Source organism: Centruroides sculpturatus, unplaced genomic scaffold, assembly GCF_000671375.1.
Source record: "Centruroides sculpturatus isolate CEXI.00-Female unplaced genomic scaffold, Cexi_2.0 scaffold948, whole genome shotgun sequence".
In the NCBI taxonomy this organism is placed as follows: Eukaryota; Metazoa; Arthropoda; class Arachnida; order Scorpiones; family Buthidae; genus Centruroides; species Centruroides sculpturatus.
Window position 1 is genome coordinate 149647 of NW_019385420.1, and position 15000 is coordinate 164646.

Consider the following 15000-nt stretch of genomic DNA (forward strand, 5'->3'; position numbering starts at 1 on the left):
GGCAACTTTAATAAAAATAATTAAAATAATTACAACTTTACAAAAAGAGAGAAGTTGCCGATCTTGCCCCTATACCCGGGGCAACTTCGTCAATTTCTCTCTTCTTGTAAAGTTGTAATTATTTTAATTATTTTTATTTCCAAACTGATTTTAACCAGTTCTATAGTAAGGTAACATTCCAATAGACAATATGCAAAGCTTTTTTTTAAGTTTACAGCAGTATTTATTACACAAAATTTAAGTAAAGCTTAACATGCCGATCTTGCCCCGGTCTCCCCTAAATAATAGTTCTAAATATTAGATTTCAACTAATAATTTAAAAAGTTTTTAAAGCAGAATATTTTAAAGTTTGTAGAATTATAATTACAAAAAATTAATAAATAATAGATAATAGTAGTAAAATTAATAACTATTTGCAAAATACCGTCTTATTCGTATGTATAAATTTACGTATAATAAACAAACAAACGCACATACACACACGCACACAGATTATATTAATTAATATTATTTAGGTAGATATGTGTATGTTTGTGGTTGTGTTCAATTAAAAGCTTTTCAAATTATATTTACTAAACAATCAATAGTACGATTCAGAATCTGTACTATCGGTTACTATGTTTTATCGAACAAAACAAAAAAATCTCCTACTACACGTGCATGATTTTCTCTGTGTTCAATTCAGCTGTTAAACCTTGACAGTGATGTCCAGTAATGTTACAGAAGACGTCGGGGCTGTAACTTCAGATGATGCAACTTGGATTTTAACAGCAGCATTTGTTATTTTTACAATGCAAACTGGTAAGTTTGATCTTGTATTAATTTTAACGTCAATACAAAATAGCATATAGTAATACCTCGAACTTACGCGATAGGTGGGACCGAGCGATAACCGCGTAAGTCGGGCTATAATTTCTCAATTTGTGTAAAATCCAAATCGGATGTATGTAAGCTAATAAATGTTCTCGTTAATCTTATCTCGTCTTTTGATTCGTTCACGGTTACAAGAAATCACCACATAGAGTCTCTCGAGTCTCCGTATATATAACAAACACAGAAATAAATAACACAAAATAAATTGTAGCTATGTGTCGATTCCGCGCGACACGCCCGAACATGTAAGCCGAACAATAGTGTGGGGGAATGAGTAATCAAGAGATGCGTGGCGCTCAAACAAAAGACGAATCGACGAGATTTGAAAATCGCGTAACTCCGGGTTCGCGTAAGTCGGGGTAGCGTAAATCGAAGTATTACTGTATTAAAAATAAATAACATCGAAAATAATGAAAGTATGTACAATTTTTATTTATAATTTAGTTATAAATAATTAATTTTTTCGTGTAAAAATTAATATAAATTAACGGAAAAAAAATTAATTTTTTTGCAGATATTAAAATAAGTTTAATTAATACTTCTCAACACATTTTTAATTATAAATTGTTTAAATATTCTGATTATTTTCAAAAATAAAAGTATATACAAGTTTTATTTATAATTTTTATTGATTTTTTTTCAATAAAATGTTATAATGTTCTTATTTTGCTTAGTTTTTAATTTAAATTTGAGCTGATTTTATAGTTTAATCATATTACAAACGTTTATTTATTATAAAAATGTTAAATAATATTAATTTTTTACAGGTTTTGGTTTATTGGAATCTGGAGCCGTCTCAAAAAAGAACGAAGTGAATATTCTATCAAAAAATGCAGTAGACGTTATTCTTGGAGGTTTGTCTTATTGGGTTTTCGGTTATGGTTTGCAATATGGTAAAGAACCTGGCACAACGATTTTCTGTGGTGTCGGCTACTTTTTACTGGATTCATCGCCAGATGAAATGGGTATTATTTTTGCAACTTTTATTTTCCAGTTATCTTTTGCAACCACAGCTACTACTATAGTATCGGGTGCAATGGCCGAAAGAGCAAATTTCAACGCTTATTGTATATTTTCTTTTGTCAATACCGTTGTCTACTGCATACCAGCTGGTTGGATTTGGGGAGATCATGGATATTTGAAACATTTGGGTGCATTAGACTTTGCGGGTTCTTCAGCAGTGCATTTAGTTGGTGGTGCTTCTGCTTTAGTTGCATGTTTGCTCTTAAAACCCCGATTACGAAAGATTGAAGCTATGGGAGCTTCTTTACCGATGGGAAATTCTGGTAACGCAGTTGTAGGAACTTTCACTTTATGGTAAGTAACAATTCGATACTTATTTATATAAATTAAAAATAAAATACATCGTTTCCAATTAAGGTGGGGTTGGTTAATGTTTAACTGCGGAAGCACTTTTGGAATTTCAAATAATAAATGGCATTATGCAGGAAGGTAAAAAAAGAAATGATTAATTTTTGCAATATTGAAAAACATTTAAATAAATTTAAAAGAAGTATTTTTTTTTCTTAATTTAAGAGCTGCTATTAACACTATGAATGCATCATTAGGAGGAGGAATCGCTGCCATTTTCTATACGTAAGTAACTTAATCTATATTTCGTTTGGAAACGAAAAAAGCGTGGTGCATTTAGTGACATAAACAACACATTCTTTTTATTATATTTGAAACTTTTTGTAGAATATTTAATAAAATTTTAGATATTGGAAAAATAAGCAATACAACGTCAGTGATATTTTGAACGGTATCCTTGCTGCTCTCGTGGGAGTAACAGGTAGTTATTTTATAAATCTCTGAATAGAAATTAATAATTTATAATAAATTACTTATGTATTAAAACATTATAATTTTAGCTGGGTCAGCTTTTTTGGGATCTGCTTCTTCAGTATTAGTAGGAGCAGTTGGAGCAATTTTATCTTGTTATACAACTCCAATGTTTGAAAAATTTGATATAGACGATCCTGTAAGTGCAATCGCTGTGCATGGAGTAGGTGGAATTTGGGGTATGGCTGCAGTAGGTTTATTCATAGAAGATGATCCCATATTAGAGTTATCAAATGGACGAAAAGGACTTTTCCAAGGTGGAGGATTTTATTTGCTTGGAGTTCAATTATTAACTTGTTTATGTGTTATTATATGGAGTATGAGTACTACCTACATATTTTTGACTGTAAGTATATGTGAGATATAAACGAGAATATCGATGTATTTCAATTAAAAATAGCTAGAAATGATAAATTACAAAAATTAATGATAATCTATATAAGTATTTTTCAACCTGTGGGTCGCGACCCCCAGGGAGGTCGCAAAGCTGTACACGGGGGGTCGCGAGTGAAAGAAAAAGACAAGTGTTTGTAGGTCCTACACTACAATAAAAAAACCACAATTTCAGTGAGAAGGCTGTGCCTGTTTATTTTACAGTACATTTGGTTTTTTGATCGATATTTAAATCTCAACAGAAAGAAAATTAAATACGTAGTTTTTAAAATCACTGACATAGTTTTAATATGGCCGTGGGGGGTCGCCAGAATTTTTTAACTTGTAAAGGAGTCGCGTATTCAAGAAGGTTGAAAAACACTGATTTATATATTCGTATTGAGGGCCGTCAAAGGGAGAAAGCTGGGAATTTTTCCCTGCAGCCTGGAAAAACTTCAGTTCATAGTGTATCCTATTCCCATAAATTAGAGTCATGTTTTAATAACGAAAACTAAAATCTTTAAGTCTGATTTTTATTAATAAAAAAATTACGTACTTCGTTTGTTAAAAAAAAACTGGGAAGAAAAGAATCAATAATTTTCCTCTTCACTCACGAGTTTCAAACAAGGCACTCAACTGCCTTATTTGTATTATATAAGTTTCCTCTAAATTTAATTTTGATAATTATTAGATTATAATTTAATCAATATTATATTCTAAAAATAATTAATAATATTTAGAATAATAAAAACCTTTTTATTCAGGCTATTAATAAAATTATACCCATAAGAATGGAACCTGGAGAAGAAATACTTGGTGCAGATTTTGTGGAACATGACATTCGCCACGATGGCTATGATTACGAATTAATGATAAATCAATTGAAACTAAAAGGCCAGTTCCACGAAGTAACTTTCAAGCACAGACTTTCTCGATCGCAGTGGGATACTTATTTAATTGATCGGTATCTTCCAAATGGACCAAAAAATTTGAAGTTAAAATATATAGCTTGGATTGATAGACCTTCTTCCAAAGCTTCAGATAGATTCTTACTTAATGGAAATAGAAGAGGAGTAGCTTGTATCGTTTCTTAAACAGATTAATATTTCATAAAATGAAAAATATGCAATAAGTTCTGAATTTGTATATAGATAATTGTTTTAAAACAAATTAATCGTGTATAGTAAATACATTATAGATTTATATAATAAAAATTATTTAAATAATATTTTTCCTTTTATTTTAATTTTTCACATAAAAATTTATTATTGTATGTAGATTACGACAAATTAGTGAAAAGAATCAGAATGTTTATTTTTGTTTTAATAAATCAAATAACTAAATTATACAAATTATAAAAATTGATTAAATAATTAATAAAAAAAACGAAAGAATTAAAATAATAAAAATTTTTGACACATGTTGACAGTAACTATGCGTTATAAAATAAATAATAATAACAGTAAATCTAAAATCAAAATGGGCAAAACCATTCTTATGTCAATATTATTTCAACCGATTAAAATCACGCGAGTTATAAAATTACGCGAGTTTTTTTTTTGTTTTCGATTTTTATTATCAGATCGTAGATACTCGTCTTCTTCAAGGACCGTCCAGATGTTTTCTATGCTACTATAGAATTGTCTATTGAATGAACCAATAAATGACAACTGGTCGATTTGAATTGTGATTCTTCTCGACGAATCTTTGATTATCTTCTATGCTAAATAAATATGTCCGACAGCACCGACGGAGCAGTTTCTTCCATAGGAAAGACGAAAATATCATGGGACGATGCTACATGGATTCTGACTAGTTCTTTTATTATACTTACTATGCAATCAGGTGAGAACATGTCTTGATATTTTTCGAATTGTTAGCTTATTGTAGTTTAAATAGTATCGTAAAAGAATTTATTGAAATTAACCACAGGCCTATCGCCAGTAATAAGCCAATGATATCTATTGCAGTAAGAAAATTTAATCCAATCGTAATTTCGTTTACTTTTTAGATAATATTTAAAAATTTGGCTGAAGTTAGTCAGAATAATTGTGTGTATAGTATTTGATAAAACGTGTATTATAAACTCGAGTCTATTAAAGTTCTGATGATACGAAAGATTCAAATTTAAAAAATTTTTATTAATTGTAATTTTAATNTAGATAATAGTAGTAAAATTAATAACTATTTGCAAAATACCGTCTTATTCGTATGTATAAATTTACGTATAATAAACAAACAAACGCACATACACACACGCACACAGATTATATTAATTAATATTATTTAGGTAGATATGTGTATGTTTGTGGTTGTGTTCAATTAAAAGCTTTTCAAATTATATTTACTAAACAATCAATAGTACGATTCAGAATCTGTACTATCGGTTACTATGTTTTATCGAACAAAACAAAAAAATCTCCTACTACACGTGCATGATTTTCTCTGTGTTCAATTCAGCTGTTAAACCTTGACAGTGATGTCCAGTAATGTTACAGAAGACGTCGGGGCTGTAACTTCAGATGATGCAACTTGGATTTTAACAGCAGCATTTGTTATTTTTACAATGCAAACTGGTAAGTTTGATCTTGTATTAATTTTAACGTCAATACAAAATAGCATATAGTAATACCTCGAACTTACGCGATAGGTGGGACCGAGCGATAACCGCGTAAGTCGGGCTATAATTTCTCAATTTGTGTAAAATCCAAATCGGATGTATGTAAGCTAATAAATGTTCTCGTTAATCTTATCTCGTCTTTTGATTCGTTCACGGTTACAAGAAATCACCACATAGAGTCTCTCGAGTCTCCGTATATATAACAAACACAGAAATAAATAACACAAAATAAATTGTAGCTATGTGTCGATTCCGCGCGACACGCCCGAACATGTAAGCCGAACAATAGTGTGGGGGAATGAGTAATCAAGAGATGCGTGGCGCTCAAACAAAAGACGAATCGACGAGATTTGAAAATCGCGTAACTCCGGGTTCGCGTAAGTCGGGGTAGCGTAAATCGAAGTATTACTGTATTAAAAATAAATAACATCGAAAATAATGAAAGTATGTACAATTTTTATTTATAATTTAGTTATAAATAATTAATTTTTTCGTGTAAAAATTAATATAAATTAACGGAAAAAAAATTAATTTTTTTGCAGATATTAAAATAAGTTTAATTAATACTTCTCAACACATTTTTAATTATAAATTGTTTAAATATTCTGATTATTTTCAAAAATAAAAGTATATACAAGTTTTATTTATAATTTTTATTGATTTTTTTTCAATAAAATGTTATAATGTTCTTATTTTGCTTAGTTTTTAATTTAAATTTGAGCTGATTTTATAGTTTAATCATATTACAAACGTTTATTTATTATAAAAATGTTAAATAATATTAATTTTTTACAGGTTTTGGTTTATTGGAATCTGGAGCCGTCTCAAAAAAGAACGAAGTGAATATTCTATCAAAAAATGCAGTAGACGTTATTCTTGGAGGTTTGTCTTATTGGGTTTTCGGTTATGGTTTGCAATATGGTAAAGAACCTGGCACAACGATTTTCTGTGGTGTCGGCTACTTTTTACTGGATTCATCGCCAGATGAAATGGGTATTATTTTTGCAACTTTTATTTTCCAGTTATCTTTTGCAACCACAGCTACTACTATAGTATCGGGTGCAATGGCCGAAAGAGCAAATTTCAACGCTTATTGTATATTTTCTTTTGTCAATACCGTTGTCTACTGCATACCAGCTGGTTGGATTTGGGGAGATCATGGATATTTGAAACATTTGGGTGCATTAGACTTTGCGGGTTCTTCAGCAGTGCATTTAGTTGGTGGTGCTTCTGCTTTAGTTGCATGTTTGCTCTTAAAACCCCGATTACGAAAGATTGAAGCTATGGGAGCTTCTTTACCGATGGGAAATTCTGGTAACGCAGTTGTAGGAACTTTCACTTTATGGTAAGTAACAATTCGATACTTATTTATATAAATTAAAAATAAAATACATCGTTTCCAATTAAGGTGGGGTTGGTTAATGTTTAACTGCGGAAGCACTTTTGGAATTTCAAATAATAAATGGCATTATGCAGGAAGGTAAAAAAAGAAATGATTAATTTTTGCAATATTGAAAAACATTTAAATAAATTTAAAAGAAGTATTTTTTTTTCTTAATTTAAGAGCTGCTATTAACACTATGAATGCATCATTAGGAGGAGGAATCGCTGCCATTTTCTATACGTAAGTAACTTAATCTATATTTCGTTTGGAAACGAAAAAAGCGTGGTGCATTTAGTGACATAAACAACACATTCTTTTTATTATATTTGAAACTTTTTGTAGAATATTTAACAAAATTTTAGATATTGGAAAAATAAGCAATACAACGTCAGTGATATTTTGAACGGTATCCTTGCTGCTCTCGTGGGAGTAACAGGTAGTTATTTTATAAATCTCTGAATAGAAATTAATAATTTATAATAAATTACTTATGTATTAAAACATTATAATTTTAGCTGGGTCAGCTTTTTTGGGATCTGCTTCTTCAGTATTAGTAGGAGCAGTTGGAGCAATTTTATCTTGTTATACAACTCCAATGTTTGAAAAATTTGATATAGACGATCCTGTAAGTGCAATCGCTGTGCATGGAGTAGGTGGAATTTGGGGTATGGCTGCAGTAGGTTTATTCATAGAAGATGATCCCATATTAGAGTTATCAAATGGACGAAAAGGACTTTTCCAAGGTGGAGGATTTTATTTGCTTGGAGTTCAATTATTAACTTGTTTATGTGTTATTATATGGAGTATGAGTACTACCTACATATTTTTGACTGTAAGTATATGTGAGATATAAACGAGAATATCGATGTATTTCAATTAAAAATAGCTAGAAATGATAAATTACAAAAATTAATGATAATCTATATAAGTATTTTTCAACCTGTGGGTCGCGACCCCCAGGGAGGTCGCAAAGCTGTACACGGGGGGTCGCGAGTGAAAGAAAAAGACAAGTGTTTGTAGGTCCTACACTACAATAAAAAAACCACAATTTCAGTGAGAAGGCTGTGCCTGTTTATTTTACAGTACATTTGGTTTTTTGATCGATATTTAAATCTCAACAGAAAGAAAATTAAATACGTAGTTTTTAAAATCACTGACATAGTTTTAATATGGCCGTGGGGGGTCGCCAGAATTTTTTAACTTGTAAAGGAGTCGCGTATTCAAGAAGGTTGAAAAACACTGATTTATATATTCGTATTGAGGGCCGTCAAAGGGAGAAAGCTGGGAATTTTTCCCTGCAGCCTGGAAAAACTTCAGTTCATAGTGTATCCTATTCCCATAAATTAGAGTCATGTTTTAATAACGAAAACTAAAATCTTTAAGTCTGATTTTTATTAATAAAAAAATTACGTACTTCGTTTGTTAAAAAAAAACTGGGAAGAAAAGAATCAATAATTTTCCTCTTCACTCACGAGTTTCAAACAAGGCACTCAACTGCCTTATTTGTATTATATAAGTTTCCTCTAAATTTAATTTTGATAATTATTAGATTATAATTTAATCAATATTATATTCTAAAAATAATTAATAATATTTAGAATAATAAAAACCTTTTTATTCAGGCTATTAATAAAATTATACCCATAAGAATGGAACCTGGAGAAGAAATACTTGGTGCAGATTTTGTGGAACATGACATTCGCCACGATGGCTATGATTACGAATTAATGATAAATCAATTGAAACTAAAAGGCCAGTTCCACGAAGTAACTTTCAAGCACAGACTTTCTCGATCGCAGTGGGATACTTATTTAATTGATCGGTATCTTCCAAATGGACCAAAAAATTTGAAGTTAAAATATATAGCTTGGATTGATAGACCTTCTTCCAAAGCTTCAGATAGATTCTTACTTAATGGAAATAGAAGAGGAGTAGCTTGTATCGTTTCTTAAACAGATTAATATTTCATAAAATGAAAAATATGCAATAAGTTCTGAATTTGTATATAGATAATTGTTTTAAAACAAATTAATCGTGTATAGTAAATACATTATAGATTTATATAATAAAAATTATTTAAATAATATTTTTCCTTTTATTTTAATTTTTCACATAAAAATTTATTATTGTATGTAGATTACGACAAATTAGTGAAAAGAATCAGAATGTTTATTTTTGTTTTAATAAATCAAATAACTAAATTATACAAATTATAAAAATTGATTAAATAATTAATAAAAAAAACGAAAGAATTAAAATAATAAAAATTTTTGACACATGTTGACAGTAACTATGCGTTATAAAATAAATAATAATAACAGTAAATCTAAAATCAAAATGGGCAAAACCATTCTTATGTCAATATTATTTCAACCGATTAAAATCACGCGAGTTATAAAATTACGCGAGTTTTTTTTTTGTTTTCGATTTTTATTATCAGATCGTAGATACTCGTCTTCTTCAAGGACCGTCCAGATGTTTTCTATGCTACTATAGAATTGTCTATTGAATGAACCAATAAATGACAACTGGTCGATTTGAATTGTGATTCTTCTCGACGAATCTTTGATTATCTTCTATGCTAAATAAATATGTCCGACAGCACCGACGGAGCAGTTTCTTCCATAGGAAAGACGAAAATATCATGGGACGATGCTACATGGATTCTGACTAGTTCTTTTATTATACTTACTATGCAATCAGGTGAGAACATGTCTTGATATTTTTCGAATTGTTAGCTTATTGTAGTTTAAATAGTATCGTAAAAGAATTTATTGAAATTAACCACAGGCCTATCGCCAGTAATAAGCCAATGATATCTATTGCAGTAAGAAAATTTAATCCAATCGTAATTTCGTTTACTTTTTAGATAATATTTAAAAATTTGGCTGAAGTTAGTCAGAATAATTGTGTGTATAGTATTTGATAAAACGTGTATTATAAACTCGAGTCTATTAAAGTTCTGATGATACGAAAGATTCAAATTTAAAAAATTTTTATTAATTGTAATTTTAATAAATAAGTATTATTTATCAATTTCATTCGTAATAAAAATAGCATTTAATCAATTGAAATACTTTTAAGCATGTAATTTAATCAATTGAAATACTTTTAAGCATGTAATTTAATCAATTTGGACTAATTTTATCGGCGTTTGTTTTCATATTAATATAATTTATAAAAATATTCTTACAATAAAACGCGGGCTTTAATTTTAATTTAAAATAATCTTTTATAGAAAATAATAGTAAGAATTTCAAAACATTTTGATTTATTGTTACACATTTAAAAAATTTTTTTTCTTATTCGAATGTTTACAAACCAAGATTTTAATATGCTTAATGTATCTAAAAACGAATGACAATACAAATATCGATTTAAACTTTTTAAAATGTTTAATTTTTTAGCGCTTAGAATATATGTTTGCTACAAAAATAATCGATATTTTTAAATAATACAATTTTTAATTAAATATCTTATATATGTTATTCTATTTTATTCTTTTATTTTATTATTAATGAACATCTCTTTAAAACGGACAATATTTTCGGACTTGTAAGTGTTCGTTACAGATAGGTTTTTACTAATGTAATATAGGTTATATATATAGGCCTACATTTAATTTTTATTTTTTTGAAAAGTTTAAGATATATAATAACTAGACTATAAGTTTTTCAATATTGTAATAACCCCTGTAACAAGTCTTGCCTTTAATACTAATAAAGAATTTATAACAATAACTATAAGTTTTATATAAGAACTTATTAGAACTTCTTTATACAATGACAATAATTTTTTTGAAGACCAAACATATTGAAAACTTCTTATAATTATAATTGTCTCGAAAATTTTTATTAATTTTCTGTCTTAAAATTTAAAAATAAAGGCTAAATAATTAATATTTACTGATGTTTTTATAGTATAATATAAAATATCAGTAAATTTATGTTTTAGATTACTGTATTGTTATTTTTTCAATACAAGTCAATTTTGAAAGGAACTTATTTACTAGATCTGTCAAATAGATCTTTTATTAATATTACATAATTAAGTTTTCTTTTTCAGGTTTTTCACTTTTAGAATCAGGATGTGTAACAAGAAAAAACGAAGTAAACATTATGATGAAAAATGTTGTAGATGTACTCTTCGGAGGAATTGCATATTGGATGTTTGGTTACGGTTTAAGTTTTGGAGAAGAAAGAGGAGCTAATCCTTTGTTTGGCGTTGGATTTTATTTCGTCGAAGCCAGTCAATTTCAAATGGGTTACGTATTTGCCGAATTTCTTTTTCAATTATCTTTTGCTACAACAGCAACAACTATTTGTTCTGGAGCCATGGCTGAAAGATGTAATCTTACCTCTTATTGTATATTTAGTTTTTTCAATATTGTAATTTTTTGTCTTCCGGCTCATTGGATCTGGAGCCGTTTAGGATTCCTAAGTCAAATGAAAGTTGTAGATATTGCTGGGTGTTCGGCAGTCCATTTAGTAGGAGGAATATCGGGTTTGGTAGCTACATTGATGTTAAAGCCTCGATTAGGAAGATATGAAGTTGAAGATGAAACAGTGGCTATGAATTGTCCTACCAATGCTATTGTTGGAATGTTTATGTTATGGTAACGACGTGATATTTTAGATAATGACTTCAAAAAATTAATTTATGAGCTAAATATATTACTTTAATTTGATTAGGTGGGGTTGGCTGGGTTTTAATTGTGGAAGCAGTTTTGGAATTTCAGGAAATAAGTGGAAGTATACAGCAAGGTAAGTACATTTTATATATTTAAAGGTTTTAAAATTAACTACTTTAAGAATTTTATTTGCGATATCAATTTATTTGGAAATTCGATTATATGCTATTCTCTATATGATAAAAGCTATAAATGTTATACTGTAAAGATATTGAATAAGTTTGATTCAATTTTGAATATTTATACGACCACTTTAAATTTATATAGTTTAATATATCAGGAACTGTTTTGTTTTATCATGATAAAATTAAAATTTGGTAGAAATAAAATTCTTTTAATACGTTTAATATTTTCTAACACATATATTCAGATTGTGTTAATAATTTACAGACAAAAATCGTATTATAGTTTCATTTTTTAGAATTGTTGCTAACATAATCAATTAGTTACTATAATTTCTCGCATAAATTTAAAAATCATAATTAAGCTGATATATTTCTTCTGCAAAGATCGGCGATAATAACAATCATTTCTTCCATTGGCGGTGGAATAACTTCACTTATCTTCAGGTAAAATATGTTTATAAAGAATTACAGTTAAACTTATTTCAATACTAAAATAAAACAATTCTATAAAATATTTTATAGCTATGCGTTCAAAAAACGAAAATTCATAATTATCAATATTATTAATGGGATTTTATCATCTCTTGTTTCTATTACAGGTAAGCATTTTCTAAATGTAACATTTTTTCAAATGTTTATAAATTCAAAAATTTTCTTTTTAATTTATAAATCTCAACATTAGTCACCCATATAATATTACAAAAATGATTTACATTTCAGCTGGATGTGCTATTTATCATCCTTTCGAAGCGTTAATTATTGGAGCTATTAGTTCTCTAATGACGAATATTAGTATGCCTCTTCTCGATCGTTTCCGCATCGATGATCCTGTTGGAGCAATCAGTGTCCATGTTATTGGTTCTATCTGGGGAATGATTTCTATTGGATTGTTTGTCGAAGAAGATTTGTTGCTGAAACTGAGTCAAGGACAGTCTGGACTTTTTCGTGGTGGAGGATTTCGACTGTTAGGAGTTCAAGTGCTTGCTGTTGTTATTATAGGAATTTGGAGTGCAGTAACAACTTTTCTGTTACTTTTTGTAAGTGATAGCTTCAAATCTTAATTGATTAATATTAATTACTAAATTTTCATTTAGTATATATAAATATTTAAATATGAAAGTAACAAAATTATTTTAATTACTCTAAACAGAGTTTATTTTTATTTTTTAACACTTTTTATACACTAAATTTATAATATTTTTCTTGTAAATGCATTAAAACTTTAGTAACTGCATTATAGTAACTAAAAATTTTCTTATAAATTAGGTAATAAATAAATTTGTGCCAATAAGAATGTCCAAAGAAGAGGAATTAGCTGGTTCAGATTTTGTAGAACATGGCATCACTTTTGAACTGGAAGATACCCAATCTGTTATCGGTAGTTTAGTTAATCTTTTGGAACCAAGTGAAAATCCATCAAAATTTTTAACGGCAAAAATGTTTTTCCAAGATTCAAAATTTAAAAAACAAAAAAATAAAATAAAAAATGGATTTAGAGCAATTCGACTTTTCCGTAAAAACTAATTTCTTTATATATTCTCATATTAGCCTATAATTAATTAATTAATTAATTAACGATACTCAAACTGATAATTCTCGTGCTTAAACCATTAGTCTATATAAAAAATAAATATAAATAAAAATTCAAATAAAAGTTTAAAAAAAAGATAATTTCATGGGGCAATTTTCTAAATATGTCTTATGGAAATATGCCAAATACACCTAAATTTATAAACTGTTCATATTACAAGTTAATGAAATTTTTAAATTTTTATGAAGAAACTAATTTTAATTACGTTACGATTGATTCTATTATAAAATGTCATTAAGAGATAAATGTGTAAATTTCAATAATTCTGATGAATATGATTTTTTTTATATGATCAAAAGCTGTGAATAAGAAAACAAGATCAATTTTTCTTTTACGTCTGTGTATTGATTACTTCGAGTAGACATATGGTTCACACAATAGGATTTTTATCTTGTTAGTATATATATACTAACAAGAAATCGTTTGTTTATTAGTAATATTATTTTAAAATAACAATTTATCATCTTAAAATAAGTATGAAATTTTCATTAGAATATGTAAATCTATAAGTTTTATTACAAAATTATTTATTTCTTTTAAATTTTTAATTATTATATTATAAAAATAAAGTTATAACTGTAAGCATTTCATCGATTTATTAGTTAAACTTTAACTCAGATTTGGATCTAATTCATACAGTCTTGTTAAATTCGTATAAAAAGTTGTATGTTTAAATATGGAATATTGTCGGATTAATTGTTCTTGTTTCTATCGATAAACTAGACGAATGGTAAACAGTAAAATTTGTTTTATATTACGTTTATAAAAATCTAACAATTATATATTGTACTTTTTATGTAATTTATGACTTATATTTACAATTTATGATATAGCCCATTTTTATTTACAATGCGTGATGTCATTTTCCGTATTATCAATAAGACTAAACAAGATTTAACATCTTTGCATTTGTTAAGTTATACTTTATTTTATCTAACTAGAGTGTTCTATATTAACGATAGACTTATTTATCTGTTGAATAACTACATGAATATGTTGAAGAGTTGAATGAGGTAAAATGACTCAACCTACAGTTTATAGACTACTAATGAAGAACTAATGAAGACTAGTAATGAATTAAAATTATAATAATGTACTTTTATATTCAATTATTTCATTTTGTAAAGGAAAATAAAGCTTACTGTTCGTATATTTAAACAGAAAACAGACTCTTGAACAGAAATTTCATTACGTATTTGGATAGGATAAATGAAGGCGAATAATGAAAAAGTTCCGGAAGCTGTGATTGTAAAAATAAACTTTATTTTAAAAAAACTGAATAAACCGGTGTTTTATTATCATACCAAACAACATAATAACAACAAAAATAATAGTGTTTTCCAAAAAACAGATTCGAGAAACGAAATACAATTTTATGCTAATTTACCTTAGAGTTAGTTGGGAAACAGTATATTGATAAGCCCTCTCCCAGAGTCTACTCTGTTATTTTTGATCGATGTCAAGTTAGACTCATTATTCAAGCTTCTGTAGTATTATATACAG

General features: G+C 28.0%; 2 protein-coding genes across 2 annotated transcripts; both read left to right on the forward strand.

Annotated features, from left to right (window-relative positions):
- Positions 1–596: 596 nt before the first annotated feature.
- Positions 597–4181, forward strand: LOC111638813 (putative ammonium transporter 3). Its single transcript, XM_023384563.1, has 7 exons — positions 597–801; positions 1641–2190; positions 2254–2325; positions 2410–2469; positions 2592–2665; positions 2745–3061; positions 3852–4181. The coding sequence occupies exons 1-7, from the start codon at positions 705–707 to the stop codon at positions 4179–4181; spliced, it is 1500 nt and encodes a 499-aa protein (XP_023240331.1). The 5' UTR covers positions 597–704.
- Positions 4182–5458: 1277 nt separating this feature from the next.
- On the forward strand, positions 5459–13430 carry LOC111638814 (putative ammonium transporter 3). The gene is made up of 10 exons (XM_023384564.1): positions 5459–5663; positions 6503–7052; positions 7116–7187; positions 7272–7331; positions 7454–7527; positions 7607–7900; positions 11157–11706; positions 12429–12505; positions 12627–12943; positions 13173–13430. The coding sequence occupies exons 1-10, from the start codon at positions 5567–5569 to the stop codon at positions 13428–13430; spliced, it is 2349 nt and encodes a 782-aa protein (XP_023240332.1). The 5' UTR covers positions 5459–5566.
- The last annotated feature ends 1570 nt before the right edge of the window (positions 13431–15000 follow it).

Coding starts and splice junctions, on each gene's coding strand:
- LOC111638813 (XM_023384563.1), top strand. CDS start 705: ATGTCCAGTAATGTTACAGAAGACGTCGGGGCTGTAACTTCAGATGAT. Junction 802..1,640: donor TATTTTTACAATGCAAACTG/GTAAGTTTGATC, acceptor AATTTTTTACAG/GTTTTGGTTTATTGGAATCT. Junction 2,326..2,409: donor AAATGGCATTATGCAGGAAG/GTAAAAAAAGAA, acceptor TCTTAATTTAAG/AGCTGCTATTAACACTATGA.
- LOC111638814 (XM_023384564.1), top strand. CDS start 5,567: ATGTCCAGTAATGTTACAGAAGACGTCGGGGCTGTAACTTCAGATGAT. Junction 7,901..11,156: donor TGTTATTATATGGAGTATGA/GTACTACCTACA, acceptor TTTCTTTTTCAG/GTTTTTCACTTTTAGAATCA. Junction 12,506..12,626: donor ATCTCTTGTTTCTATTACAG/GTAAGCATTTTC, acceptor TTTACATTTCAG/CTGGATGTGCTATTTATCAT.